This window comes from Taeniopygia guttata, chromosome 9 (genome assembly GCF_048771995.1).
Source record: "Taeniopygia guttata chromosome 9, bTaeGut7.mat, whole genome shotgun sequence".
Taxonomy (NCBI): Eukaryota; Metazoa; Chordata; class Aves; order Passeriformes; family Estrildidae; genus Taeniopygia; species Taeniopygia guttata.
The window spans coordinates 3130174-3157895 of NC_133034.1; the positions used below are offsets into that span (position 1 = coordinate 3130174).

At 42.8% G+C, this 27722-nt stretch overlaps 1 protein-coding gene across 3 annotated transcripts; it reads right to left on the bottom strand.

Moving 5' to 3' along the window:
• Positions 1-907: 907 nt before the first annotated feature.
• On the bottom strand, positions 908-24873 carry FAM168B (family with sequence similarity 168 member B). Of its 3 annotated transcripts, none has more exons than XM_030280169.4 (7): positions 24711-24873; positions 18204-18284; positions 14239-14322; positions 10112-10254; positions 9014-9191; positions 7114-7243; positions 908-5823 (listed from the first exon to the last, which is right to left on the bottom strand). In XM_030280169.4, the coding sequence occupies exons 2-6, from the start codon at positions 18271-18273 to the stop codon at positions 7131-7133; spliced, it is 588 nt and encodes a 195-aa protein (XP_030136029.1). In that variant the 5' UTR covers positions 18274-18284; positions 24711-24873; the 3' UTR covers positions 908-5823; positions 7114-7130. The 3 variants fall into 3 exon arrangements, with proteins under 3 accessions (XP_030136029.1, XP_072789341.1, XP_072789340.1); XM_072933240.1 differs by lacking the exon at positions 24711-24873 and adding an exon at positions 24272-24668; XM_072933239.1 differs by lacking the exon at positions 24711-24873 and adding an exon at positions 24211-24668.
• Positions 24874-27722: the final 2849 nt, after the last annotated feature.

Consider the following 27722-nt stretch of genomic DNA (forward strand, 5'->3'; position numbering starts at 1 on the left):
ACCCACTGGTTGATTATGAATTTTCATCAGCTGCAGTGCTCTGCAAAAAAACATTCCCAAACCTATCTACCTGCAACATGAAAGCAATCCCAGGATAACTGACCAAAAATTAGTTTGAGGAAAACACACTGAAAAAAAAAAACCTCTCCGTGGCATCCCTTATGCTCAGCTAGAAGTTTAGAAGCTGAACTACCCAAAACTACCTGCAGCAATAATCCTGACAATGAAACACTATTCCTGCAGATTGATAGTCACGTTGCATCTTCCTCTTCCACGTGTTGCTTTTTTCCAGAAGGTTACCAGGTAAGTTATTGTTATTTTTGGAGACCTACAATAAATGAAAATAGCCAGTTAGTTCAAGCAGCTTAGTTGTTCCCCCAGAGCTTTACAACCACCCACACACTAAAGAAATAGGATAATTACCCACACTTCACACCTACTCCACTCTTTTCCTTCTGGGAAACACTCAAGACACTGATTTCTAGCAGTTTTCTGCTCAGGGCTGTCACCTCTCCAATCAAACAGCACGGCTTTGGTATGAAGCAAATGCTCAAGTAATGTCAGATTTTACATCTGTTCCATTTCCTTTGTTTTAAGCTATAAAATAAAACCTCTCAAACCCCAGAAATGTCTCAAAAGGGAACAAGGCAGGGTTGAACACCTTTACCATACTCTCAGACAGGACAACTTCGGGCAGCTTAATCCCCCACTGGGGAGCCTTTGCCACCGTGCTCTGTCAGGCATCAGGAAACCTTACTGAGCACAGTCACTCATCCCATTTCAACACTTGGCTTCCATCAGTCACCAGATTCCATCCGCTTCAAGAGTTTAAATGCATCATACTCTTCTCCAGCACAGAACGTTTTCTAGAAGGATTTCACCAAAGACAGTAGGAAAGAAACCACAATAAGCAACACAAGTCAATCTTTATTGAAAACTGAAGTATTAATACATAACAATTCTTGTTACAATAAACGTGCTTTTAAGAATTTAAACTTGAGCTCATCTACTCATTGAATTGCATAAAAAATAAAAAAAGTATGAATTTTCACAATTGAACTGGCTCAGAATGGAATCTCCACTCTTTGTGTTGATGCGATAGTTCTATGCAGGAGTGAGTGATGCCTTAAAACTTATTCTGGAAGACAACATTGACCTAAACTTAAAGAAAAAGTACCAATACAACTGTTCCTAAGACAGTTTTTAAAAAAGTCATAAGAAGGAAACCTGTGTCTATTTCATAACAAACATGGAGAACTATTACTGGGGCCTCTTGTACTTCCATTGCATGCACTCACTTTTTTAGATCTTAAGACAGGAGGGCAGCCAATAATAGCATTACAATTAAAAAAAAACCCACTAACAAATCCCTTCTACTTAAAACAAGTCTGTACAGCAGCCAGCTAAAAAAAGCTTTCCCAGTTTGCCTGCTAAGTGCCCAAAAGTCATAATCAGTTTAGAAAAGCCATGTTCATTTTCTCGATGTTGAAACTTCAGGGCCCATAAATTGTCCAGATGTAGAAGTCACAAATGGACCCTTACTACGTGTGAAATTCTGATGTTTCAGTGTTACATGCAACCTGCACAAGAAAAGGATTCTTGTCCCCACTGTTCCTCTTCCCTCTCTGGTGCCTACAGGATACCTTTCCTGCCCTCAGCCCCCTGGGCAGAGGCTCCAGACTGCCCAGAGTCCCCCCAGCAGATGGGAAGCAGCCCTGGGCCAGCCCTGCACAAACTGCCCGACCCTGCTGCAGGTGCTCCTGCCCTGTGGCATTCCACCTCCTCGTGGGAGGGGCTCTGCAGGAAGCCCAGAGCTGACACAACACAGGACTAGAAACTTCTTCATGAGAACAGTGTGAGTGAGCTGAAATGGCCATGTCTTTTACAGCCTTCCCAAAGGCTGGCTCCAGGGCTGAGGGACCTGCCTGGACTGCCTGGAGCTGGAGCAGGCTGGGGCTGTGTCTGAGAACATGGCACAGACACAGCCCAGGCAGCCAGGGAGCAGCACAGCCACAGCTCCATCCGTGCCTCCAGCTCCAGCAGCGCTACTGCTCCTGTTCCTAAGGTGGGAGGTGTCACACACACGGAGTTACCACCCCTGGTATGAGTGTGACCCTAGAGTGAGGTGGTGGTGTCAGACTGATGTGCTCACCCATTTGATCACAACCCAAACGAGCAGCGTGCTGAAGCACTGGGCAGTGACTGCAGGTCCGTGCTCCTGCCTCGCCAGCCGAGGAGCAGGGAAGGCAGGACACTGCACAGAGCAGCCCTGCTCAGTACCCTGCAGGTAGATTGAGCCCTGTGCCATCAGCTCTCCTGACACCACCCGACACGGCGGTACTGGTGGCTGGTGGTCTGCTCCTGTTGTTTGTCAGCTTTATCAGTGGATGGAGCGAAGGAAGAACTTCAACGAAAATAAAGGACTTTTTCACCTACAGCTGCATCTAAGCATTTAACTTGCATAGTACACTCAAAATGAAGCTTTCTTGGGCAGCATTCCTGCATGTCTCCTAGAAACTCCAAACAGGAGAGGGTTACAACAAGCATAAGCAACATCTAGCAGTAGGTTGTCTCTTTTCCTTCCTGGTGCTTAGTTAACCACCACCACACTGACTAGGGCTATGCGTTTTTGGTGCCAATTATTAGCCATTTTTCTTTTGCTGCTGCTACATTTAAAAGACATTTTCATCAGCTGTTACTGACATAGGGAATACCTTGGTTTTAAAAAATACTTTATCTAGATGCAACACTTGAAATTTGAATTTAAAAAAAAAAATTCTTGGACTTCTCTTTGTTATTGCTGCAACAGTTATTTTCAGTTCCAGGTTTATAGTAGTACTTTTTTTTTTTTTAATCATATAAAGCTGCCATAAAAGTTTTCTTTTTTTAAAGAGAAGCTTGATCTGAAATGTCTCTACTGCACTAGCTCTTTTAATTTGCTGAGGAGCTTTAGTGCAAACACATACTGTGTTTTCATTTATAAAGGAATTCTAAATAGGGAATGTTATATAAAAAGCAGGAGAGAATGTTTCATAAGACCCTCACTGTGTAAACGCCTATTTAATGATGTACAGTTTCCCCCACTGCAGTTTTATATCCATGCTTTCTACTATTTGCAACAAAATACCACTGAGATAGTTATATATACACATATTCCCCCGTCCCCCTGCACTGTGCTTTTGGTTACTTTTCAGAAGAACTCCTGGAGACAACTCCAGCTTCCCAGTAGGATCAGAATCGCTCAGGACTGGAAGGTGCAGTACCTTTGAAAAAGGTACAGTTTCTCCCTCCTGGATGAATCCCATAATGCAACTTAGAAAAAAAAAGTGCTCAAGTAAGTGAGACTGCCTAAGTGTTATGGAATACTACATGGAGACCAATTCCAAGATGACATTTAGGAATCTGAAGTTAGAGCAAATATATAGGAAGTTATATTAATTCCTTAACTATTTCTCTATTGCAGCATTCACAGAAGTTCTCTCCTATGACTTTAGTTCGGGGTGATGAGGCAGGAGACAGCAAACCTTGGAGCCTGGCCCTCACAGCTCCTCCCCAACACAGCACTGCTCCAGCCCTCAGCTCCTGCTCAGAACCACGCCCTGCATTGGTGCTCACTGTGCTCTGCCACACCTGACTGATCACAGCTGCAAATCTAACACACAAATGGAATTGTTACACAGACTGAACAAAGCAGGACAGATTCAACTAAATTTGTCTTGGATCATTTTCTGCTCCATATAAAAACATATGGAAATCCCTAAGCTGCAGTAAGTGCTCATGAGTAAGGTTGAAAGTACTTATTCCAATAACATAGTTATGTTCAAGGCATTAGAAATAAGGGGGTCGTCCACTGACAGTGATTCATGCAAAATAAACCTAAACTTTATTAGAAAAAAAAAAAAAAAGGGTACAAAATACAGTGAGTGCTTACTGTAAAAAATAAAGTTACTGAAGGCTCTAACCACCCATGGGGTATGAAGGTACACAAGCCTCTCACCAGGGCAGAGTACTGGGATGGCAGCACTAAATCAGCACTGATGCTATCCCAAATCAGCTGCCTAACCTGTACAGGAGAACACCCCAAAACAAAGCGCAACTAAGATACACAACTTCAAAACATTTAATTCTGAATGGAAGTTAACCTATGAGAACAAGACAGCCTGATATACCTCAGTGTAAATGCTTAAAAGGGAACAACATTTTATATCCATTTACTGCATAATTTATTGCAGGCAGAATGTATAAAAAAAAATTTGCATCTTTCTGGAATTGTAAATCAAGCAGGCTTAAGAAGAACCTCGGTTTTAATGTGCAATATTCAAATTTAAAAATTTAAAATCTCCCCCATAACAATTTTGGTATACAAATGGGTTCCAAGGCTAGCCCTTTATCCCCACAGCATTTGCTTTGAGGTACTTTAAAAATTGAAGTTGCAAGAAAGAATATCACAAATGACTCATTGCAATGAAATGCTAATCTGCAGTAGAGTCTTATTTTACGTGCTTCCAAGTGCAATTTAGGAAGTAAAAAAAAGAAAATACTAAGAAAACACATCAAAAGGCTGTAACCAACAAATGACTCCTACTTCAATTACAAATATTTTCATGAAAAAAAAACCAAAATGAAACTGCTATTTAAACCCTCTATATTCTGGCAGCCCTACTACAGAGTATCCATAGTCCATACTGCAAGTAGATAATAAGGAAATTGTGTTAAAATGATTTGTTCCCCTTTAACATACTCATCAGGCACACAAGCTTTCCTCAGAATAACATGCAGCTGAACTCTGTTGCAGAAAGCCCTTGCACTTCTTAAGTTTCTGGAAAGCAAGCTGGATCAACTGCACATATGTTTTCAACTGACGACAACATTCTTTAGGAAAAACAGCACGAATTTGCTCAACTGAGCACTAAAAGGAAATGTTTTTCTATCAGTCTGTGTGGCAGTCTCACTTTAACGCATCTTGCATTATCTGAAAGATAGTACTGGATAGAAATCTCCCCAGGACGTGCTATTCACTCTGCAGGTGATACCACCTCCTACTATTCCTAAGAGCCAGTTTTGCCTCAAGGAAATTTGCCTTATTTACTGGCACACACAGCACTACCTTTGTCGTTTAATTCTGATCCTTAAGAACATCTGTATAACACTGTTTCCATACAATGAAAATGAAAAGGTATGAAGTAAACTAATGATGTGCGGGATGTCTACAGCTTGTCTGACTCATTTTCCAATCACTCCAATTTATAAGCTGAATTTGAAAAGAACACATCACTTAAACAAAAATATGCCCCTTTTAAACTGGCAACTCCATCAACCTGAACCAGGCTGAAGCACTCATCTAATGTATGTTATGGCATTCTAGAAAGAAACTCACTTTCATGATTCTACCTTGTCAGACCCTGCATACATTACAACAGTGCATTAGTGATACAAGTTGTAAAATACTTTTCGGTTCCTTTGGATTTGCATATGATGATTTTTGCATCAGTCACTGCAGGTAGATTGAGCAAGCTTTGTTTTTGTGTTTTAACATGCATTCAACTAGATATGGATCAGAATAAATTTATACTCCCTTTTTATCATTATAATTAGCTAAAAAATTGCAAGACAGTCCACAAAACAGGATTTGCTTTAAGACTAACTGCTGGAGTTCCAAGATGTAAGATATGCAGCACTGGAAAATCTTCAGTGATCAGGAATTAGTAGTGTTTAGCCAAGTGTTGAAAGCATTCAGAAGGAAAGTCCTGGTTGGAGGCATGAGGGCTTCAGCACCAACTTTTAAACCTCAATTTCTTGATTGCATATCTCCCATCTTTAAACCTACATTAAGAGGGGAAAAAGAGTGGGAAATACTCTCAATTAGGTGAAATACTATTTGAGTGTGGCAGAACACAATAACGTTGCATGCATCACATACACCAACAAATGCCAAGTGTTAAATGTTGCCCTAGCAACTTATCCTGCCATATTTTGAGGTAAGAACACACTACATGGACTTGCTCTGGTCATGTCCAGTCCAGCTTTCCGTCAGCACCACTGTTGTTTTTAAGGCAGAAGATGGAATATTAAGAAGATACTTTGTGTTAAATTTAATTACCAGCAGTTATGAGTTTATTAGCAGCATAATTTTCACTTATTGTATATGTGTAGTGTGAGACTCTTGGCTGAAATACTTCATGAGAAGCATTTCAGATCTGCAGACAGCTGTGTACCATCACAGCAAAATGAGAAATGGCTGCTACATTACTAACTCAAAGGGAATGGTCACATGCAATCTCAGAACTCTGCTCTTCTAACTGCTGAAACAGAAATCCAGAAAAAGTTAAAACGAAGTTAACTTTTGTCATAAACTAAATAGACTAAAAATGAAAAATTCAAGTTCATTTGGTTTGACAAGTCATTAATTCAAATGAAGCTGTTTTCAACTTATGCTAAAAATAACCAAACAAACTAGAAATGAGGTGGGTATCACAAAAAGATTAGTCCTTGTGTCAGTTTGACACAGATAACACCCCCAAAATCCATCCCACTTTATAGCAGATTTCAAAATGAAACTCCTTTTCTTGAAACCCACAATCTAAAATTTGGTTCACACTAAAATTGCTTTTTACATGCTGACTACATGAAGTACGAACTGATACTTACCTGAGACAGACTGAATATATGAAATTACCTCAAGGTTATCTGTTTCAGCAGCTTGTGACAAATATTCACCCTCAGAGCAAGGCAAAACAGCTTGCCTACATATTTATCCAATCACAGATAATTTGACTACAAAGTCAAATAAATTCAGCAGTACTGTGATTCCTGAACTGAATGTAACAATTACCAATGATTCCAAACTACTGCATGTATTTAATTCCAGACGTATTTTAATAAGGCCAACTTAAGGCTCATTCTTTCATATTTGACAATCACACATCATGAAAACGATTCACGACTTGTGAAGACACAGACCACTCAAGAAACTCCAGCAGGATTTTTGAGTATTCCTGCTCATTAGAATACTGCAGAAGCACCCCCCATTGCTTACCATCTGCAAAAATGTCCCCCAAAGAACCTGAAATGCTGTTGTTAGTAAGAAAAGTAACTGCTTTCAATGCAACTTACACTGACTGCCAGGATGATCACCACTGTGGGGGCACATAACTATAGGTTGGTGTTCCTGGAGCCCGATACGTGGGCATAGTAACTGGATGAGGGGCTACTGGAGTTGGGGAATGAGTTGTCAACAAAGTACCTGGAATGAAGAGAACAGTTTTTCAGTATGTAAAAAATCTAGAAGAGAGAAAAAAAAAAAAAAAAAAGAAAATAAATTAAAAAAAAAAAAGGAGAGGGAAAGGGAGAAAAATCTAAGTAATTTTAAGGACAATTACAACGTACTCATTTTCAAAATTACCACTATCATTTTGCATTCCAGTCCCAATGTTCTTCAAATCTTTATGCCAGAGGGCCATTTTAGCCCAGTGGATGTTTAAGCCAACGCAAAGATATTCATTACTCAAAAATAGCTCTAGTAGAAACCCTGCCACATAAGCAACTCTCCCCACAGCAGGCTTTACATGACATTAAGAATATTTGATGGTAGAGATAACTTGACTGATAAATCAGAATAAATTAGTTCTTGTTTGCATTATTACAGAGAGGCTTTTTCCCTACAAGTAAAGCTCTCTTAGCTCAGTTTGTGATATCTAATGCCTCTAGTTTAGAAGTTTCACAAATTAAATTATAACTTTGACAGGAGAGAAACCAGACTCTCAAAACAAACGTATGGCTCTTGTTTATTAGATCTTTAAAGTAGCAACCCTTGAGTGAATGTGGAGTTTTCTTTGTGAGTTAACACCCAGTGAGTAACAAAGCATGACGCCCCCTCAGCAAACACTCAGAGATGAGACTGAATTATTGATTAAACACCATTCTCTCCAAAATGCTACCACTAGAAGCCACTACCACTGTGGTGATAGGAAGAAGACATTCCCAATCATTTCCCAAGACACAGAGGACCTTCAGGTAGAACAAACACATGAAGTGTTGTATCTCAAGACAAGGAAGGTCTGTGATATGAGGGGTGAGAACAGAACACTGCATTTTCCTCAGCTCTAAGAGGCTGCAGCTTTCAACTGGCATACAGAAATGCAGTGGGAAGAGGAAGTCACACTCTTGACACTCATAAGAGGAGAAACAAAGGGTACAAGAGTAAGCAATATTCTATAGAGATACGAAGAAAAACTGCTGTCCTGTAATACTAACTCTGAAAAAAGGATGTGGTACCTCCATCCTTAGAGGTGATCAAGGTACTGCTGAACAAAAACAAACCCTGACTTAGCACTCACTCAGAAGTGCACTGGTGAGGCTGCACCTCGAGTGCTCTGCCCAGCTCTGGCCCCTCAGTTTGGGAAGGACGTTGAGACTCTGGAGCGCGTCCAGAGGCAGCACCCAAGGCTGGGGAGGGGCTGGGAACACAAACCCTGTGAGGAACCCCTGAGGGAGCTGGGGGTGCTCAGCCTGGAGAAAAGGAGATCAGGGGTGACCTCAGCACTCTCCACAGCTCCTGAAAGGTGCCTGTGCCCAGCTGGGGTTGGGCTCTTTCTCCAGGCACCACTGACAGAACCAGAGGACACAGCCTCAAGCTGTGCCAAGGGAAACTTAGGTTGGATGTTAGGAAAAAGATTTTCATGGAAACAGTGATAAAGCTCTGGAATGGCCTGGGGAGGTGGTGGAGTCACCATCCCTGGATATATTTAAAAACAAGCCTGGATGTGGCACTGGGTGCCAGGGTTTGGTTGAGGTGTTGGGGCTGGGGTTGGACTGGGTGATTTTAAAGGTTTCTTCCAGCCTGGTGATTCTGTGAATTCTGCGAAGACACACGACTTGCACAAGTCCTTCTGAACTGACATTAGCACGAATCTGTCAAGTGCCCCTGTGGCATCCCATTTTGTAAGGCAGCTGTGCTCCCTGCTGGGCACCAAGGAGATCCCCACTGAGAAGAGCCGTGTGTGAGCACACCCACCTGCTGACATTGCCATGGTGGTCCCAGCCACCATGCCCATGGTGACCCCGTTCCCTCGGGGCGGCGGGATCGGAGCAGGGTACATGGTTGCTGGCATTCCATTGGGCTGCACGACTGTGGTGTGGTGGATTACGTGGGGTGGTGCTGCATACAAAGGCTGTGTGTAGTAAGTGCCTTGCTGTTGGAGAAAAAAAACAGTAGTGAAGTAATTACAGTGTCTCTGCTGGGGAAGATAAATGATAGCTTCTTTCACAAATGTATCATAAAATAAAAGTATTACTCTAAATACAATGAATTTATGAAGCAGAAGCTGAAACATTTACTGTAACTATTACAATTGTGTTTCACTTGCAATTTAACATTTTAACCCTTTTTAAGACATTCAGGATAACATGGGAAGTAGGGACCTTGGTAGTTCAACAATAAAGACTCATGCATCATTCATTCCCTTCCTTTTGATCCCTTTCATATATTAATCCATGACAGAACTCGTTATTTCACAACTTTTTATTCAGTCGCTTTTAGTAAAATAATCCAGTGTTTTTGGCAAATCCAAGTACACTAAGCAGACCGAATAAAACTTGTTACATGCTTATTAATCCTCTTCAGCTACTGCTTACATGCCAGGTGACTTCCCACAACACAAAGAAGGACAACTTTTCCCTAAAATATCCTATTTACTGAAGCGTCTTAATTCTATCCTTTGTAATAGTTTTCAACAGCTTCCCTAGCATGAGACTTGGTAAATCTGTGAAATTACAAGAGAAACTTCGTAATAAAAATTAGGACAATTTTTGACAAAACAAAAGATCAGGATACTGGTAGTTACAGGATGCAGCATGTTTTAGTAACTGCTGAATTTAATGTCTCTTCAAAGAGTTGAACACATTACCAGTAAGTGCTGAGTAACTGTCACACAAGAGAGGACATAAAATCTAGCACAAACTAAATCATTGTATTAAGAATTCCTACTGCACGCAGCTAAAGAGTCTCTCAGTGCACAAAGAAGTGAATGAGATGAGAAGTGAAGAGTTCACAGAGATATTACAGGGACCACAGAGGTGCCCACAGAGGCATTTTGTGGCTCTGCCCACGCACCTGTGCATATGGGTTCTGCTGGGGGTAGGCACTTCGGACTGGGTACACAGCAGTCTGGTAGGGGTTGGGTGAGGACGAGTACGGCGGCACTGCTCCACTGGTGGGTGAACAGGACACTTTGTACGGGGTGCCTGGCGTGTAACCTGCAGCAAAAGGAAATCTGCATTAACACACTCAGCAGCACGCTGCTTCCCAAAGGCAGGTGCAATGATTTCATGTTCCCCAACTCCATAAGCTTCATGTGAGTACTTGGTAAGTTAGTCCCAATATCCAAGCACAAGGTCTGTCATTTACCTAATACTGGCAACAGCCTGGAAATAGTATTAGGCTGTGTCAACTTAAGCCTGAAAAGGTAACTGTATACTTGCACAATTTATTTTTCAAGTCTATGGATATGGGGCAAAAAGCACATCTTCATAATAACATATTAAATACCAGGATGTGGCATATTAGCCAGCACCCCTACACAGGGGGACTTGGCACATGTGTCAGTCAATTCTCCACACACCTCCAAATCATACTGGCAAAACACAGTAGCAGTCAACTAACCTGCGGCAGTGGATCATCAGCACAAGAATTTCAAAAGCCAGAATCACCTAAAGACCTCATGATGGATTTTCAGAGAACAGAGACAAAATCTGCAACCTCTACTTCAACTTATCTTTATTTCTATTTGTTTTCTGGAATTTTCTGAACTGGCTAAAATAAACATAAAATGCTGTACCTTTAAAACACAAACACTGCAAAGTTCAGTGCAACTGCAAATTCGACTTGGAAGGCACTTTAAGATCCTTAAATCTTCTTTTTGAATATTATATATGTAGACATATCCTTAAACATCACTTAAGAATTGTTTTTATACTACAGTAAGACTTCAGATGTCATCAGAAAGTGGTTGGCATTCCTGTTACAAGGCCCCCAAAATCAGCCTGCCTTTGTAAATGTTTGGAACTGTGGAATTTTTAGAGGGATAACTGGCAACTGCTGGTTCATACCCTGAAAAGACAGCTTTTTCATAATTTCTCTTATATTTTTCTATAGTATATATAATGCTTCTGCATGCTACACTCCCAGGATTGTTCTATGGCCAGAGTGGGAATACAAACAACTCAGCAGCAGCATCCAAGAGCAGCAACATTCAGGGTAGCAAACCACAGGCATGGCTGCTCTGGAGAAAGCATCAAGGCCTTTGTCTGTGCTGCTGTGAAAAGATCTTGGATCTCATGCAGGTCTACCACACTGGGAGACACAACATCCACAGGTACAGTTTGTAGTTAGTTGTAATTGAATAAACTAGTACCAGGGCAGTGCAAGAAAGAACAGACACTTGGTAATTATAGAAAAAAAAAAAAAAAAGAAGAGACTATCAGAATGGAGATTAGAGCGATTTTGAAAACTGCCTGGAATGGGCTGACTTCAATACAGAAAACAGATGTGAAGTTGTATAGCAGACAGAATTTGTTGCATTTGCGCTGTCAAAAAACAGTCTGTGCAAACAGCATGATGATTACACATGACCTTGATTCTTCTTGAAGAAGTCTGGGCTTCTTTGCAATTTCATGACACCCTTCAAACTAAAAGTTGTTTAGCTAACAACAAAATAGATTTACTGTTTCTTTTTAATAGAATTTTTACCTTTAAAAAAGCTGTACCACAGCACTTACTCTGAACTGCTTTTAGAGATCCTAAGTGTTTCACAGATCCAGCATGCTGAGGAAGTAACTTCTATTAGTATGGAGAGCTATTTGTGATGAAAACCTCAGCTACAAAATGCTGAACATGAAGAATCACTACAACCATGTCCTCAGTGAAGCCCACTTTCATTCTAAAAACCCACTGATGCAGCTGCACAGACAATTTCTCTTTCATTCTTGCAGAGTGGTAAATCTGCACAAGAGGTATTCTGCCATTCTATTCATTTCTTTTTCTCCACAATATGAAGCAAAGACCTTAACAGTAAATGACAGGATAAGTCAAAACCACAGCCATTTAAGACAGTTACCTGTAAAAAAGCACCCTTTTGTAACAGCAGTGGCAAAGCACATTCAAATACTGCTGTGTAATATGGATTTACAAAAGCTTTGATTCTACAAACAAGCTGTTACATCAGAAAGGTTAAAAAAAGATATAAAAACACCCCAGCTGTTAGGACAAAGTACTCCAAGTTGTTATCTGCCTGAATTAGAGGTCTGTACATTTTGAACTTTTCTTCACAGCTTGAAGAGCAGCTAAAAGTTAAAGCTATTCTTAGTTCTGAAATAAAAGTGTACTTCCTATTCAACAGCAATAAAGACTAACAGTACTAGTTCTTACAAAATTAATGACATTCAATGACAGTATATGATTTTTATGCTTCTTTATTGCTTTTTCTTAGAAGTGAAAAGGTTCTTTCTTTGAATTTGCTATATAGCATGAGATATATTCCAAGATTAATCAATGCAAACTAATATTACAACACGATTAACTCTAACAGGTCAAGAATCTTTGCCAAAATTCCCATGATTTGTTAAATTGATTCCATGCAGCTTATCCTCAGCTTCCTGCAGCAGGATTTGCAAAGTGCAACCTGTACTAAAACTGGAGCTACCTTCAGTTACCTGCTCCTAGGATCAAAGCCTACAGCTTCTCCTCAGCACAGCTGCAGGATAAATGCAGGGCAGCACAGAAGGCAGTGCAACTGCAGGGCCTGACAGCCATAAAGCCAATAATAAAAGCCCACACGGGGCTGTGCTACCCGAGCCAAGAGCTCTACCCTGGTGGGAACTGCTCTCCCTTGAACATGACTCTCAGGGTAAATTCTGGAACAATCCAGTGCAGATGCAAGCTGGCATCCCCAGATATGATACTGGCACAATGGCAATACCCAGCCATGAGAGTGATTTTTTTTTTTTAGTTTCTGGAACCTCTAACATTAATCTGTTTCTCCAAGGCCAAAGACAAGACCAAGTGTGAGTCTGCAATCACTCTGCCTCTAAGCAGCAAACTGAACAGTGACAGAGGTTGTACCAACCAGAATCCCACAGCGTTTCAAGGAAAGTTACATACTTTTAACATGTTTTGCAGGCAAACATTTTAGATGAGTCTTTTGTTTCAGTAACTGCTGCCACACCCTGAAGAGTCTCCTGGTAGTTAATGAAGTCCATCCATTACAAACACTGAACTTCAATACCAAGCAAGCTTCCACAGCATAAACTCCCCAATTTCAAGCAGTATCCCTTCCTACTGCCATAAATTACACAAGGGCATTCAGAGACAAACCTGGTTATGCACCACATGCATCTCTGGAAAGCTGGCATAATACATGAAAGTGGAACAGTTCTGAGGATGCCCAGCTCTACATTAACAAAGCAATGTAAGGAATTCCTTCCTATACAAAATAACCATAGGGAGAGTACTCTTGTATTCTGCTTTATGTGGAAATAAAACACTACCAACTTCTGTTTTGTTTCAAGGATTAACACATTAAAATCATGTTCTACTAGTGAAAGTAGAACTACACAAAAATAACTTTGGTGAGTGCCTTGTGTTTGATGTCTGTTTTCCCACCTGCCTTTTCCTAGGCTCATCCCATTCCCTTCCTTAAATGACATACATGAAAGTGCAGTAACCTAAGTCCTTGCCCTGCACCCACAATGGTGAATCAGCTTTACCCAGCAACCAGGCTTTCCAGACCATCAGCTTGTGCAAGACAACCCTAAGGGCAGAGAGAAGCCAGCAAGCTGAACTTGGAAAGATACAATTTAAGAAAGGGATGAAAAAGAATAATTTTGAGGATAACAGACAGAAGAAAAAACAGGAATCTGGAAATGACAAGAAAGATGCAACGCAAGCAGAGCCATGAAGGAAACAGTGAAGAGAAATGCAATGCAAACCTCAAGGATAATCTGGAAATACAGAAAAAACAGTTAAAACCTCAGTTGTTCACTTCTTGAAAGATGCATGCATTATCACTTAGGATTATAATACTTTAAATTTATCAGATGATCCCTTATGAGTCATGTTCGAGGTAATAAAAAACTTATCCCACAATACAAGTGTTACTGTGAGCCCCTACAGCTTTTCCTCATTCTTGCTTCTAACCACTTCCAAAGGCCAGGATCCTGCTCTGACACCCCAATTCCACATACCTGTTTGGAAGGTAGGATTTGCTCCAGGATACATGTTGGGGGAATAGGCAGGAGCAGCCGCTGCATAGCCCATTGGGAAGCCAGCTAGGACAAAGAACACACCAGTTATTTTCTAGACTGACTTTACTCTCAAACTTCTCATTGCACATGCTTCAACTGAGGCAAGCAAACAACCTTCAATCACACCTCCTCAAAAAAACACTGCAATCCTCCTCTCCAAAGCCCCCTGAAGAGGAATGCTAAGTGAACAAAACAGCTATGGTTTCACAGGTCCATTCTCTCTCACACCCCTCTTCCAGCCATCTCTGTTGGCAAAGTAACTCTTAAGTTAGTTGGAAAACAAAGTTTTGTGTAACTGTCCTGCACTCCTCCCCCTGGTCTGATACATGAAGGATGCCTTAGGATTTTAGCTTTTGCATTTTTCATATATTTGCAGTCTTGCAATTCTTTACTGTCTAACACTAAGCTCCATATAGAGTGTTAGCTACTGTCTTCATATTTGTGTCAGAAAAAATAATTCCTCTCCAGGCCTGACAATCAAGGACACCTCACTGCCCCAGGCTTCAAGAGATGGAAACAAAAGTGAGTTGTGGGGAGTAAACTGCGGGTAAATTACTTCATTACCTGAAGCTGGAATTGGAAGATGAACCCCCAATATGCCAATGGACCACACTTATAGAAGTGTGAAAACCTGTGATTCGTGGTCCATTTCTGGGTGTAGCCTCTGGGGGGCTTTGTCTGCCCTGAATGTACCTGAAGGCCCTTCAGTAAATAGAACTGCTTTTTATTGCTGCAACAGTCTGGCCTCTGTTTTTAGGCAGTCCCAAAAAGGCATCACATCCAATACTAATCTGAATGGACTTTTTCACAGAAATAAATCCCTAGAAGTTAGAGTGACTCTGACTCTCCAGATCAGAGGCATCTCAAGTAGAAAGTACAAAGCAGTAGCAGCCCAACTTGCTTACTGAACTCGACACATATTTGCTATTACACTGGCATCAAACAAGCTCCCCAGTTTCAGACACACACTGTGACAACAATAACGAGTGATTCACAGAGGTACTGGCAAAATGACAATGCAACACTTCTGCACCAGAGAACACTGTGATATACTCCTGTGTAAGGCACAACACAGCATTAGCAAAAGCTTGTTACTTGAAAGACACAAAGCTTGTTCAGATTAAGTAAAATTTTTGAATTAATCATAGCTATTAGTTTTCCCAAGAACCTATTTACATTACTCAGATCTGTAAAACCAAGTAATGTCTGTATTCAGAAAGATGGAGTTACTACCACGTTCTGTTCTCTACTTAGGTCTCAGCTCCTTCAGATAAAAGGTAATTAATATTTTCATACCCACTTTCAGACTCAGAGCTTAGTTTTAACCTGCTGTTCAGATTTGAAGGGTTTTTATTTCACTATGAATCCCAGAGTCCTCAGCAATTACTCCCAACAATGAGAATTACTTAGCTCAGGACTCTATATGCTAACCCAGTTTTGTACAGCACTCTGTAAACATATCAAGTGACATACACTTGGCACTACTATGAGGTGGTCAGCATGGAGAAGACTAAGAAAAGCCTTAGGCTTAAAACTCAAAGTTAAAAATAACATATCCAAGTCGTAACAACTTTTCAGAGTGTAAATAGCTCACAAGCTGCTGGTGGAAAGCTTTAGTACAGCTTTACCTTACTCAAACACACTACAGATCTGCAACAGTGGGTGTGGGAAACATTTTCAGTTCTTTCTTTCTTTCTTCACAGCTTTAGCTGACTGTGGAGCACTCTGAGTTACTCAAGAAACAGGTCATTAGTGTAAAATATAACTACAACAAGCAGCAGTTTTAGCTTCCACAAGGAACTTCCATCCACATGAGAACATTTGAATATTGATTTCTTGCTACTGTAAAACTATCCAACAGCCTAAAATAGGTGTAGTATAATATAAACAGTTATTAAATATGCAACAGCTTTAGAAACACATTGCCTTTCAGTATGCATTCCACCTACTGCTGTGTTCCTCACTTTCTATTACCATGCAACCCATGTAAATGCAATGATTCTGAGTGGAGAATCTGCAGCTTTTAAATTAGGAGAAGCAAAGAAGGGGTTCTTAGTCATGCAACATTTTAAAAAAATCCTAAAATGCAAGTCTACTTTTAATTTAAGAGAATGTGCTTTAAGAGAATATTAAAGCCTGGACCAGGCAGCTCAGCAAACTAATGGTGCAACATATTATTGACTAAGCTGAAATTAGGGGTCAAAATTGCATGAACTGACCAACCAACTGCTGCAAAGGAGAGTTCTAAATAACCACATTGTAGCACAACATTTAAGGCACTTCTGCAACAATTCTATTTCAATTTCATGTATTTTAGTCATGCAGACTGGCAAACAAAGTATTTACATAATTAAATATATAGTCTAGTATAAATAATAATAGATAAAATGTTAGAGATTGCGATATTGTTTAAACTGCTATTTATGAATCTACAATAGTATTTTTTCCTAAATAAATTCAGGTACAACTTAATTTAGTATAGACAAAAGCCTCAATGCAATATGCAGATGCTTATCAGTAGAAATCAAAACCTGGTTAATATAAATCTGAATTTAGAAAATGAATAGAGCTAAATACATAAAGTTTTATTCAAATAATCCATAATAATCTTTATCTAAAGCAAAAGAAAAGCTGGAAAAAGCCATCTATTATAAATATAGAAATAACTGTCCCATACATTAATTAATTAGTAAGCCTCTGCTGCTTGTCTTATTATAAGATTACTATAGCCTTTGTAACTCAGAGAGTAAAATCATCCTGCAGGACTTATGGTTACATAGTGTCAGCTTTACAATTCATTACTGCATCGTTCCAGTCACTCAACAGACCTAAAGCCATTTAAACACATTTTGCCTTTCCTTTATAAATACTGTAGAAGTCAAGGAAGGTACACTAGTTTGAGGAACATGAAAAGCAAAATATAAAATTAAAATGCTTTTGAGACAATCAAGCTAATAAAGAGAATTCATTCATGCACCATCATTTAGGAGAAACAGAGAAAAGCAGAACAGGAAATCAGGAATTCTAATGCAATACCCAAGGTGAAAAACAGATTTAAGAATGGCAAACACCAGTAGGAAAATATAGTACAGCAACCAAGAATATAAACAGTACCAGCACAGAATAATTTCTGCCTTCCAACACAGATACCAACTAAATCACAAAACTGCCTCCCTGTAAAAGCTAAAGAAGTTTAACTTCTTATGAAATACAAAGCTGAGCAGAAAAGCCCCTGCAGCCTCTCCCAGGATGGAAACCCCCTTCTGTCAGAGACAACAGAAAAAAGAAAAAGCATCAAGACATGCTGCTTGAAATGTCTCCCACAGGCACACAGGTTTCTCTTCAGCCTTCCTGGAAAGTTCTGCCCAAACATAATTTTGCCTCATCCAACTTTTAGACTATAGAGACATCAGAAAGGAAGCCTCCTTGCACATACATTAGGAGATTGGGGTGGGGGGGAACCTCATGAAAAACTAAGTCAATGAGAAGCAGATAAAACAAGAAATTAAGTGTATTTCCATTTCAAAAACATTATTGGCCATTTTCTTGTTGCCACCTTTGATGCCATGCTTTGGGCAGTCAGAGAACAGACAGCATGATCAAGAATTAGAGGATAGAAAGGTTAACAGTGCCAGTCAACTGGCAGCAGAAATAGATTGCCTCCTCTTCTTGCAGGGCGTAATTATTAGAACTCCTAAAATAAGCTACATTGGAAGAGATACTGAAGTTAGAAATATAACAGAAGAAATAACATCACTCTTGAAATGTCACTTTTTAAATGTAAAAGCTACCTCATCCCAATCCCGAAGCAGATTTACATGAAGGCATTCATAACTGACTATTTCTTCTTGACCACGAGCAAAGAGCAGTGTAACTGAAACTTGTCAGAAAACAGAGCTGCTTACCTGGATAACCAATTCCTTTGGCATTTGCATAGGGAACCCCAGAAGATCCAGGGCTATACACAGGATTCATGATTTCAGTAACTAAATCAGGAAATAAAGAAAAAGAAAACCAGTATTTACTTAAATATAGGGAAAGCTTGAAACCACAACAACTAAGGTGAAACTGGAAACTAAGGAAACGTATTGGAAGAAAATGTTACAAAGGGAAGAGCAGCAATTCCACTACTTCTCAACATGAAAGCTGTAGCTACAGGCAGGAAAGAATCACTGCAGGAAGAAGTTTCAAAGCATCCCAACCCTCAATCAGCTACAGAATGTCTCAGGAATGAAACATTCCCTGTTGCAGAGCACGCTTTCAAAATATTTCCATAGCCCAGAGCTCCCCCGGGGTGTGCAGATCCAAACTCACTGCAGGGGTTCTCCTGTGCTGGACTTCTCTCCTCCTGCCACCTGTCAGTCACTCAGCACCTCCCTACCATTTATCAATCACTCAGCATCTCTCTGCCATCTACCAGCCTTGCTTTCTTCCCAGCTCTTTCCTGAAGCCTCTAGCCAAGGGATGCAAATACCCATGGTCCGTTCTTACTGGGATTGGAACCTGGCATTCCAGTCCTCTACCAGCATTAAATTATCAAACTACTACAGAAGCAAGTGGCAAAAGGCTCCGTGCATTTAGACAGCCAGCCCACATCTCTGTCTTTTTTTACTTCCTGCCAAGTTCTTCAGAGCCTATGACAAGCTGACAGTTGTGTCCAGTCGTTTCTGAATGATGCATTCACACAAAAACCAGGCTCCTATAGCCAGCATCACCCACAGCAATAAACCCAAATCTTTAAAAAGAACCTTGTATGCAAACAGCAAGGAAAATAAAATTGCATTGAAGATGCTTCTCAAGTGCCTCATACAGGAATGCTGTTCACAACTACTATTCCAGTATTTTAGAAAAAAAATATTCCTGTTTAAAGCTCAGTATCTTCAATCATCTGATTTTCTGCACAGATAGATAGACAGATATACATACACAGATCTCCCACTTCACAGGGGAGGGTTACACTGGATATTTGAAAAAGGTTCTTCCCCCTCAGGGTGGTTGGGCACTGAACAGGCTCCCCAGGGCAGTGCTCACAGCACCAGGCCCGACCCAGCTCAAGGAATGTTTGGACAGTACTTTCAGGACATGGTGGAATTCTTGGGGTGCTGTGCAGGGCCAAGAGCTGGACTGACTGTCCCTGCGTGTCCCTTCCAATTCAGGACATTCTATGATTTTTCCTGCAAGCACCCAAGACACTCTATGGGCACTCTATGAAACCAGACTTTCTTACTAACTGCTAATAGCTGACACTTGAACTTCCTCTTCTACATCTCGAGATGCTGTCTTACTTAAACCAACTGGGTGTTAAGCAGTAAAACACAGTTTAAGGAAATTTTGTAAATAAAATTTATGAAACAAGGAAGTTTAATTACACATGCACTACCTTAGTTACAGGACACGTTATGGCAGGAATCCAAGCGGAGTTTATCAGTATAGCTGCACTGATAAACCTAGGGTAAGCGACTCTGTAAAGCATAAAGTTTGCTTTTTAAAGGAACTAAAACCAGCTCTGTGCCAAGAGAATTAGCAGCACCTGGTACCCAACAGACATAAAACTGCCATTTGTGCAAAATTAGGAATCAGTAAGTGCTGTCAGAAAGTTTACAATCAGGTTTCACAAAACACTCCAAGTTAATATAAGATAATGACAAGATTCATCAGTTTCTTGGGCTTTCTCCCCTCACTTTCCAGCAATACTAACTTACATAGAATTGCCTTTTTCATTCAGATTCATACGTGATTACACATCAAGAAAACATAGTCCACTGGGTTACAAACTAAACAAGCTGCCATTTACATCACTTAGGATGAATAAAGTTCCCCAGAGCAGCATGTTTTAAGCACCTGACCCACATCAAGCACCATTTGAAACAAATCTCTTTGGAAATCTTCCACAGCAAGCTGTACTTCAAGGATAAAGTGCAATATTCCACTGAAGCCCTGTGGAGTTTTAGTAGCATTAACTCTGTGCTATAATCAACAAGTGTATTTTGCTGGACCAGCATTTTCTTTTAGCAAGGCTGCTCTTTTCTCCCATACTTTCTTCAGTGCATCCTTCTCTCTAAAGTATGAGTCTCACTTACTTGAAAACTTTCAGTCTGTTCCCTTTATATCTCTCTGCACTTTCTTCTCATGTGCATTTCTGCTCCTCTTCAGTGTTGATTTTGCCACATTTTGTCTCTAAATTTACAAAATCCTTAGGGGCTCAAGCTTCACTTCGGTTTCAGCATTTCCCAGTTATAGGGTTAAAGTCTTAAGGAGATGGGTAAACCTTTCCCCTCCAATAACACAGTGCTCTCCCACACCCTCATATCCTACAAATGTGCTGCTCCTCCTTGCAGTCCCTACAGCAATTAGGCAAAAAGACTCTGGAACCTTCTCACCATTTTGAATGGCAATGAACAAAAAGAGAACTGTCAGGTGGAAAACCAGCAAGGTTTCCTGTGAATATTTAAGCAAAAAAACACACACAAAAAATCCCAGCTATTAGAAATATTAGTAGGCAATGACTGCAGAACAACACATGGACATACAGTATTGGAGATGGCTTAAACAGAAACCACACAAAAATGAAGAGGTAGAGGAAATGGATAGAAAATGTCAGCCAACACACACTTGAACTCAAAGGAAGTACAGATTGAGAGGAACTCCACTTAAGTAAGGGGGGGAAAAACCCCCTGCTGACACTGGTAGCCTAAAGCTGTTCACTTCCACTTCAAATGAATCCATGCTTTCAACTTCACAAGTGTACACACACACAAATTAATTCAGCTTTGGTGGGACAAGGATGTACTTTCACCACTGACAGACAAGTCAGAGCCACCAGCCTACACAAAGTGCTCACAGTTTGTAATGCAGACTAAATGTCAGACCACTTCTAATTAGAAATAATTATTTTCAGGTCTCCTCTGAAGGACCCAACATGTGTAAGTATAATTATGCAGTATTACCCAGTGGTTGCAATCATCCCACTCTAACCATAATTTTACTTGGAAGGGTATCTGTTATACTGAGCTGTGGAACCTTGCAGTCCACTTCCCTAGAATGCTCCAAGTCCACATCAAACACTGGGGAGGACTGGTATAAAGGGAGCCCAAAGAATCCGCTCTTTCAACTGCTTTGTTGGCATTCCCTCCAAAGCATTCTCATGCTAATGAATATGCAAATAAGTGTCTACAGCGCATCATCTGTATATAAATTGCACAGAGCTAACTGTATACCAATGACTCTTTCAGCTGAAATGAAGGCAATCATACTTATTAAAGATGCTCTGATTAAAGACTGCACAAGGATGCTGGGAAGTGCAAACCTTCACCTTCCACTCTGGCTAAAGCCAGGCAATCAAACTCAGCTTTCATCAGGCCTGTTAGATCTCATCTTGGTACAGATACCAGGACAACCATCCTCCTCTTAAACCCAGGTTTTGGGAAGCTGAGCACAAAGGCCAACCACTGCTAATGCTGAAGCTCCAGCACTCCCAATCGGACCTCTTTTGCACGCAGCTTTTCCTGCTACACTCAAGACAAGCATGTTTCTAGGAAACTCTGCTTTTAAAAATCTTTTCACAGAGACGAATGTAAGAACCCACAGATCAATGCAAACACTGTCACATTCCTTTGCAACATATGTATTTTCTCACTCCTGATTTTCACACTACCAGAATAACATCTACCGAATGCCATTTAATGCTCTTTTGATGACAATTCCAGTTGGGGAGGAATCTCCAAATACCGTGGCTAAAGCACACTCCTGTGGTGCAGTAACACTTCCCTTCTAGGACCTAAAGCAGACTCACATACACTAAGTCATCACAGTGTTTAACACCGATACATTCTGGAACACTTTCAGAATGCCATTTGCCATGAAATTGTACAAATGACCCAGTTTGCACTTGCTAAGTTACTTACCATCTTAATAACACACTGCATTTTACCCATTTGACTTCCAGTCAAAGCGTAATACAAGTAAAATACATAAGTGCCTGGTAATGTAAAAGAAGTAATTTCCACTGCTAAGTAACAAAGAAACTAGTTCATGACACTTCATCTCTTCAAATAACTGACAATTGAAGTCTCAGTTACACTGTGTTCTATTAAACCTTCAGCCACCATTTGATGCAAATCTAAGGCCAAATAACAGGCACTTTTCTCACAATTAGTTTTAAAAAAGAGATATAATACTATGAAGACTAAGACAAGGCATCCCATGCTGTACTGGTACTGGCAGGTAGCACTTAATTCATTCCATTCATCCAAAGACCTCAAAAAAAGTCACTGACTTTTCCCAGGAAGGAGGAGAAGCCTTTTCAGGGGAGAGCAGAGGTTTACGGCAGCCCAGGACTGCAGGCAGCTGCAATCAGTGCTCACAGAACTGCCATGCAGCTGGCAAGCAATCCCTGCACTGGGACCCCTCACTAGGCTGGAGCAGATAAGCTGGCTGCCAGGATTCTGGGCTCTGCTGGAGGAATTTTGGATAAAGGATTGCTGGTCTTCCATCTATCAGCTTGAGAGAACGGAGACACATCCCCAGATGGCCAAGACCAGTTCCAGTCGAGGAAGGGAGCAGGACTAGACAGTGACAGGACGGACTGAGGCTGCAGAACGACAGCTAGAAAAGGACAGTGAACATCTTTGCTCAAAGCTCACACATAAAGTAAAATACAAAGCTGGAACTCTCATTCCCATGCAAGTCTTCCTCCCCTGCTTGAGTTACAGGATGTTGTCACAGAGAATGAATAAGACACCTCCAAGCACTCTATGTTTTGTTTGAATGTCTTCTTTTTTCCTAAGGCTAGAAAAGGAATGGAGCAGTTTAGGCTTTTTAATCTTTCTAGTGAATACAACTCTCACCTGCAAGACTGATTTACCAAGGGTTTGTTAGGGGTTTTTTCCTATGTAAAACCTACATTAACACCAACACTACTTGCACACAGTCGGTAAGCACAGACAACATGATTAGATGTGAAAGACTCAACAGTTTCATAGGTCTTTCACAAAAAGAAAACCTACACAAAACCCACAAAATTAAGATCCTGCGTGTGATCCAACTTCATTTGTACGTTGTGGCATTGCTCCAGTCTTCAAAATATCCCAGAACATTACCAAAACCTTATTTTCTTAAAAAAAACCTCCTTCTAACTTATGGAAACATTAAACAAACCGCACAATATTTCTTAAAGTCTACAATTTCTGTTGTTGCTATGGCATAAGAGGAGAGAAGCTGCCAGCTCCAATCCCGACATCTCCCGTGTAACTTTGAATTTGTGTGCATTCTCATCTCAAACAAGCCCTCAAATCACCAAGCCCTCACTGTAAGAATCATAGAAACCTGTCTATTGCCAAATTTAGGGGAAGTTAATCAACTATGAGAAACAGAGAAGAAAATCAAATTGGAAGAGTATAACTTCACTACATAAAGGAACTATATTTAGAACTTTTTAGGTAAGCCCCAGACCTCTGCTTCTTCCTAAAATCCTCTAAAGCATTTTTTCATTAAATTAATTTTCAATTTATTCCCTACTACTTTCTGAAATAACATGAAACTGTTGCAAACCACAACGAACACAGAATTTCCAAAAGCCTCCCGAGCCCTCCTCCTTTCCAACCTCAGAGTTAGGATGCATAATTACCACCCCAAAGATGCAGGAAAGGGTGCGTTCCACCAGCGTGGAAGGTTTAGGACACTGACAATTACACATCTTGCAGCAAAATCACATCACAGCAGACAGAAAGTCTGGTCACAGGAGGGAACATGCACACTGAGATTCAACATCCAAGAAGAAATCAAGTTCCACAGAGATGAATGCAAAAACCCACAGCTCCGTGTGAGACAAACTGCACCTTCCTTTGCAATACATGTATTTTCTAACTCCCGATTTTCACAGCTGTGCAGAAACACTACGAGATTGAGACCTACCGACCGCCGTCCTGCCCCTGAGCGCTGGGTGTCAGCCCTCACCGAATCCCTGACTTTTTACCTTTCTCAGAGCACCGATTTCACCGTTTGATAGGTGTTTATAGGGCTCCAAACGATGCAGAAAAGCACCGCAAGCCCTGCTGGTGGCTTCTCCCTTTCCGCCTCAGCAGAGCACGGCGAGCCGAGCCTGGATCGCTGCTGCGCTCACAAAGGTGCGGAGCACGCACCGGGAGTGCCCCCGCAGCACTGCAGCTCGCTCGGCGTGCGGACCCTCACACCTCAGCCTCGGTTCGCAGCGGGTTCGCAGCGGGTTCGCAGCGGCGATGCTGCGCTGCCGAGCGCGGCCGAGGCGGGGAGGCCGCGGGCCCTGCGCAGGTACCCGCAGCGGCCGGAGCCGCGCGGTCCCGCTCCGCCGGCCGGGCCGCAGCGCTCCCCGCGGCGGGGCCGAGGCCCGAGGCCCGCGGCCCGCAGCTGCCCCGCGGCCCCGGGCCCGCACTCACCGTGAGCGGCGGCGCTGCGTGCGGGCGGCGCGGCGGGCGCTGGCTGAGCCGTGCGTGCGGGTGCCCGCGCCTGCGTGCGTGGGGCGTGCGCGGCCCCGCGGGCGCGGGACGGGCCGGGACGGGAGGGGGCGGCCGCTCCGCGCCGGCCGCACCGCACAACTGCGCACCGACCGCCCTGACGTCACTTCCGCCCGGCCGCGGCGGGGAGGCGGGCGCGTGCGCGGGAGGCGGGGGCACGTGACCGCGCGGGACGGCGCCATGGCGGGCCCGGCCCCTCAGAGGCTGGGCTGGGGCGGGCGCGCCTCTGTCCGCCGCTCTCCCGTGTGCCGCGGGGAGAGCAGAGACACTGCCCCGAGGAGAGACACCGCCCCGAGCAGCGACACTGCCCCACTGCCCCGAGCAGAGACACTGCCCCACTGCCCCGAGCAGAGACACTGCCCCACTGCCCCGAGCAGAGACACTGCCCCACTGCCCCGAGCAGCGACACTGCCCCGGGCAGAGACACTGCCCCACTGCCCCGAGCGGCGACACTGCCCCGGGCAGCGACACTGCCCCGAGCAGAGACACTGCCCCGAGCAGAGACACTGCCCCACTGCCCCGAGCAGAGACACTGCCCCGAGCAGAGACACTGCCCCGAGGAGAGCAGAGACACTGCCCCGAGCAGAGACACTGTCCCGAGCAGAGACACTGCCCCACTGCCCCGAGCAGAGACACTGCCCCGAGCAGAGACACTGCCCCGAGGAGAGCAGAGACACTGCCCCGAGCAGAGACACTGTCCCGAGCAGAGACACTGCCCCGAGCAGAGACACTGCCCCGAGCAGAGACACTGCCCCGAGCAGCGACACTGCCCCGAGCAGCGACACTGCCCCGAGCAGAGACACTGCCCCGAGCAGCGACACTGCCCCACTGCCCCGAGCAGCGACACTGCCCCACTGCCCCGAGCAGAGACACTGCCCCGAGCAGGACACTGCCCCGAGCAGCGACAGGCCAGCGGAGTGTCCCACACCCGTGTCCCACGCAGCCTTGGTGGCCTGCTGCATAATCACATTAAAGCGCCTGGCAGCACATCTCGCTGTCACCTCCCCTGAAACGTAAATTTTAAGGAATTTAGAGATTTTAGAAGAGCTAAGATTTTAGTTAGAAATAAGCCTTACTAAAGTTAATTAAATAAATGAGTAGGCCTTGATGAAGTTAAGAGTTAGCAGTTAACCAATAATTGGTTGCTTGTCAGCACAATGTTTAGTTAGCTGGGTTTATAATGAAGAATATAGAAACTGACAAATAACTTTTAGGAACATAAGGCAATTGTGGGCCTCCCCTGTTCTGAAGACAAGGAATGGGAGTTCTACCAAGAGTTGATTTGTCATACTTGCACTGAAAAGGTAGAAAGGTCAGAACGAGGAAGACTTCATTTACTTCCTCATTTTGGGACCCCTCCCCATAAAAGGGACCACCGACCCATTTCAAGGGACAAACCATGTATGCTTAATAGATTTTGGAGTGATTAGCATACGAAGCAGAGAATGGGATGTATCAAAATTTTGAATATGTATTTGTATTTTGGGTGTTCGATACTTGTATGGATAAAAAGACTCTGTAATCACCTGGAAGGTGCGGTGTGGATTTGGGAGCGATCCCACACGCTGCCCGGCGTCAAATAAACACACACTTTCTGACTTTAAACTGTTAGAGAGTTTTTGTCCCTCATAGTCGGATATCAGTACTAGATCAATATCCATATTTTTTTAATAAATCATCCCCAACCTTGCAGTCAGATGCATAAACCCCGTTGCCCTGTGACACAACAGCTTGATGGTGCACATACTGAGGCTGGCTGGCACGGCTCTGGAAGTGCCATCTATAACATCTGTAGAGTTTTCACACCTATTTTCTGAAAGAAAAATCCCGCTTCCATGAGAGCCTCTGCAAGTCCTATGGCGAAAGCGTTTGGGGGCTGTATAGAGCTTTTTGAGCCGCTCCCTTCTGGGGTGCAGAGCCCTTCCTGCAAGGGTCAGGGAGCTCTGCTGGGAAACGGGCAGAGCCGGAGCCTGGAGGTCTGTGCGAGCTGAAACTCAGGGAAAAGAGGGTTTAACCCTGACACCAGGGTTACCCAGCCCCTCCAAGGGCGCCAGCAGCCCGCTAAGGCACTCCTGATGAGACGTGGGGTCAGTGCCTTACTGGGCACACTTCACCAGTTTTATGAGTTGTGGAGTTTCTTTCCACAAATCACTGCCACTGTGGGGACACCTCCTTAAAATCCCTGCTTTCCCAGCAGTTTTTGTTTGCTCAGCAGGCAAACCCAGGAAACTTTTCTAGAGGTTTGAGCTGTACCAAGGTATGTACAAAACTGAAACAGAAGAGCAGAGCCAATTAAAACAGAGAGGATTTTAAAGAGAGATTTCTAACTAATTCTGCATTCTCCAGTTGATGGATGAAAGCCAACCCTACAAATGTTACACCTGCCTGGCTCTGGCAATGTGTGATCCTCAGTCAAAGCACTCAGCATTCCCATCTCAAGAGATCTAAAATTGACCTTTTAAGTCCCTGCTGAGGGTGGGCCAAGGCCGCAGTGTGAATTTAGCCCAGAGCCTGTGGGCATCACTGAACACGTCAGCACAAGAGAGCCGAGGGACAGCTGAGCAGGATTGACATTGCTGCTCCTCAAAAACACACACCTGGAGCTTCACACACCTCTGGGAAAGGCCCAACCAAGCCAATGCTCACAGTGCCCAACAACAGGTGGGGAAACGGGACTTTGTAATGTCTGCACAGAGGGGATTTGTCCTGAGAAGTCGGTGCAAACAGCACTGCTGGTTCTGGGGTGCTCCTGACAAGCAGCACGACTGACACCACCCAAGAGGGGCTGCTGGCAGCTCAGCAAATCCAGCATTGCTGGTGCTGGGCTGCACAGGAATACAAACAAGGGAGAGTCACACTGCCATCAGGCACAGGTGTGCCCTGTCCCTGCTGATGTCCCTGGGCTGCTGGAGCAAACAGATGTGGATAAATCAA

Bases quoted from the DNA above. Each gene is read 5' to 3' on its own strand.
- FAM168B (XM_030280169.4), bottom strand. From the start codon at position 18,273: ATGAATCCTGTGTATAGCCCTGGATCTTCTGGGGTTCCCTATGCAAAT. The intron at 14,323-18,203 runs GTAAGCAGCTCT...TCTTTGTCCTAG, and splicing joins CAAAGGAATTGGTTATCCAG to CTGGCTTCCCAATGGGCTAT. The intron at 9,192-10,111 runs GTGCGTGGGCAG...TTTCTCCAACAG, and splicing joins AGCAGAACCCATATGCACAG to CAAGGCACTTACTACACACA.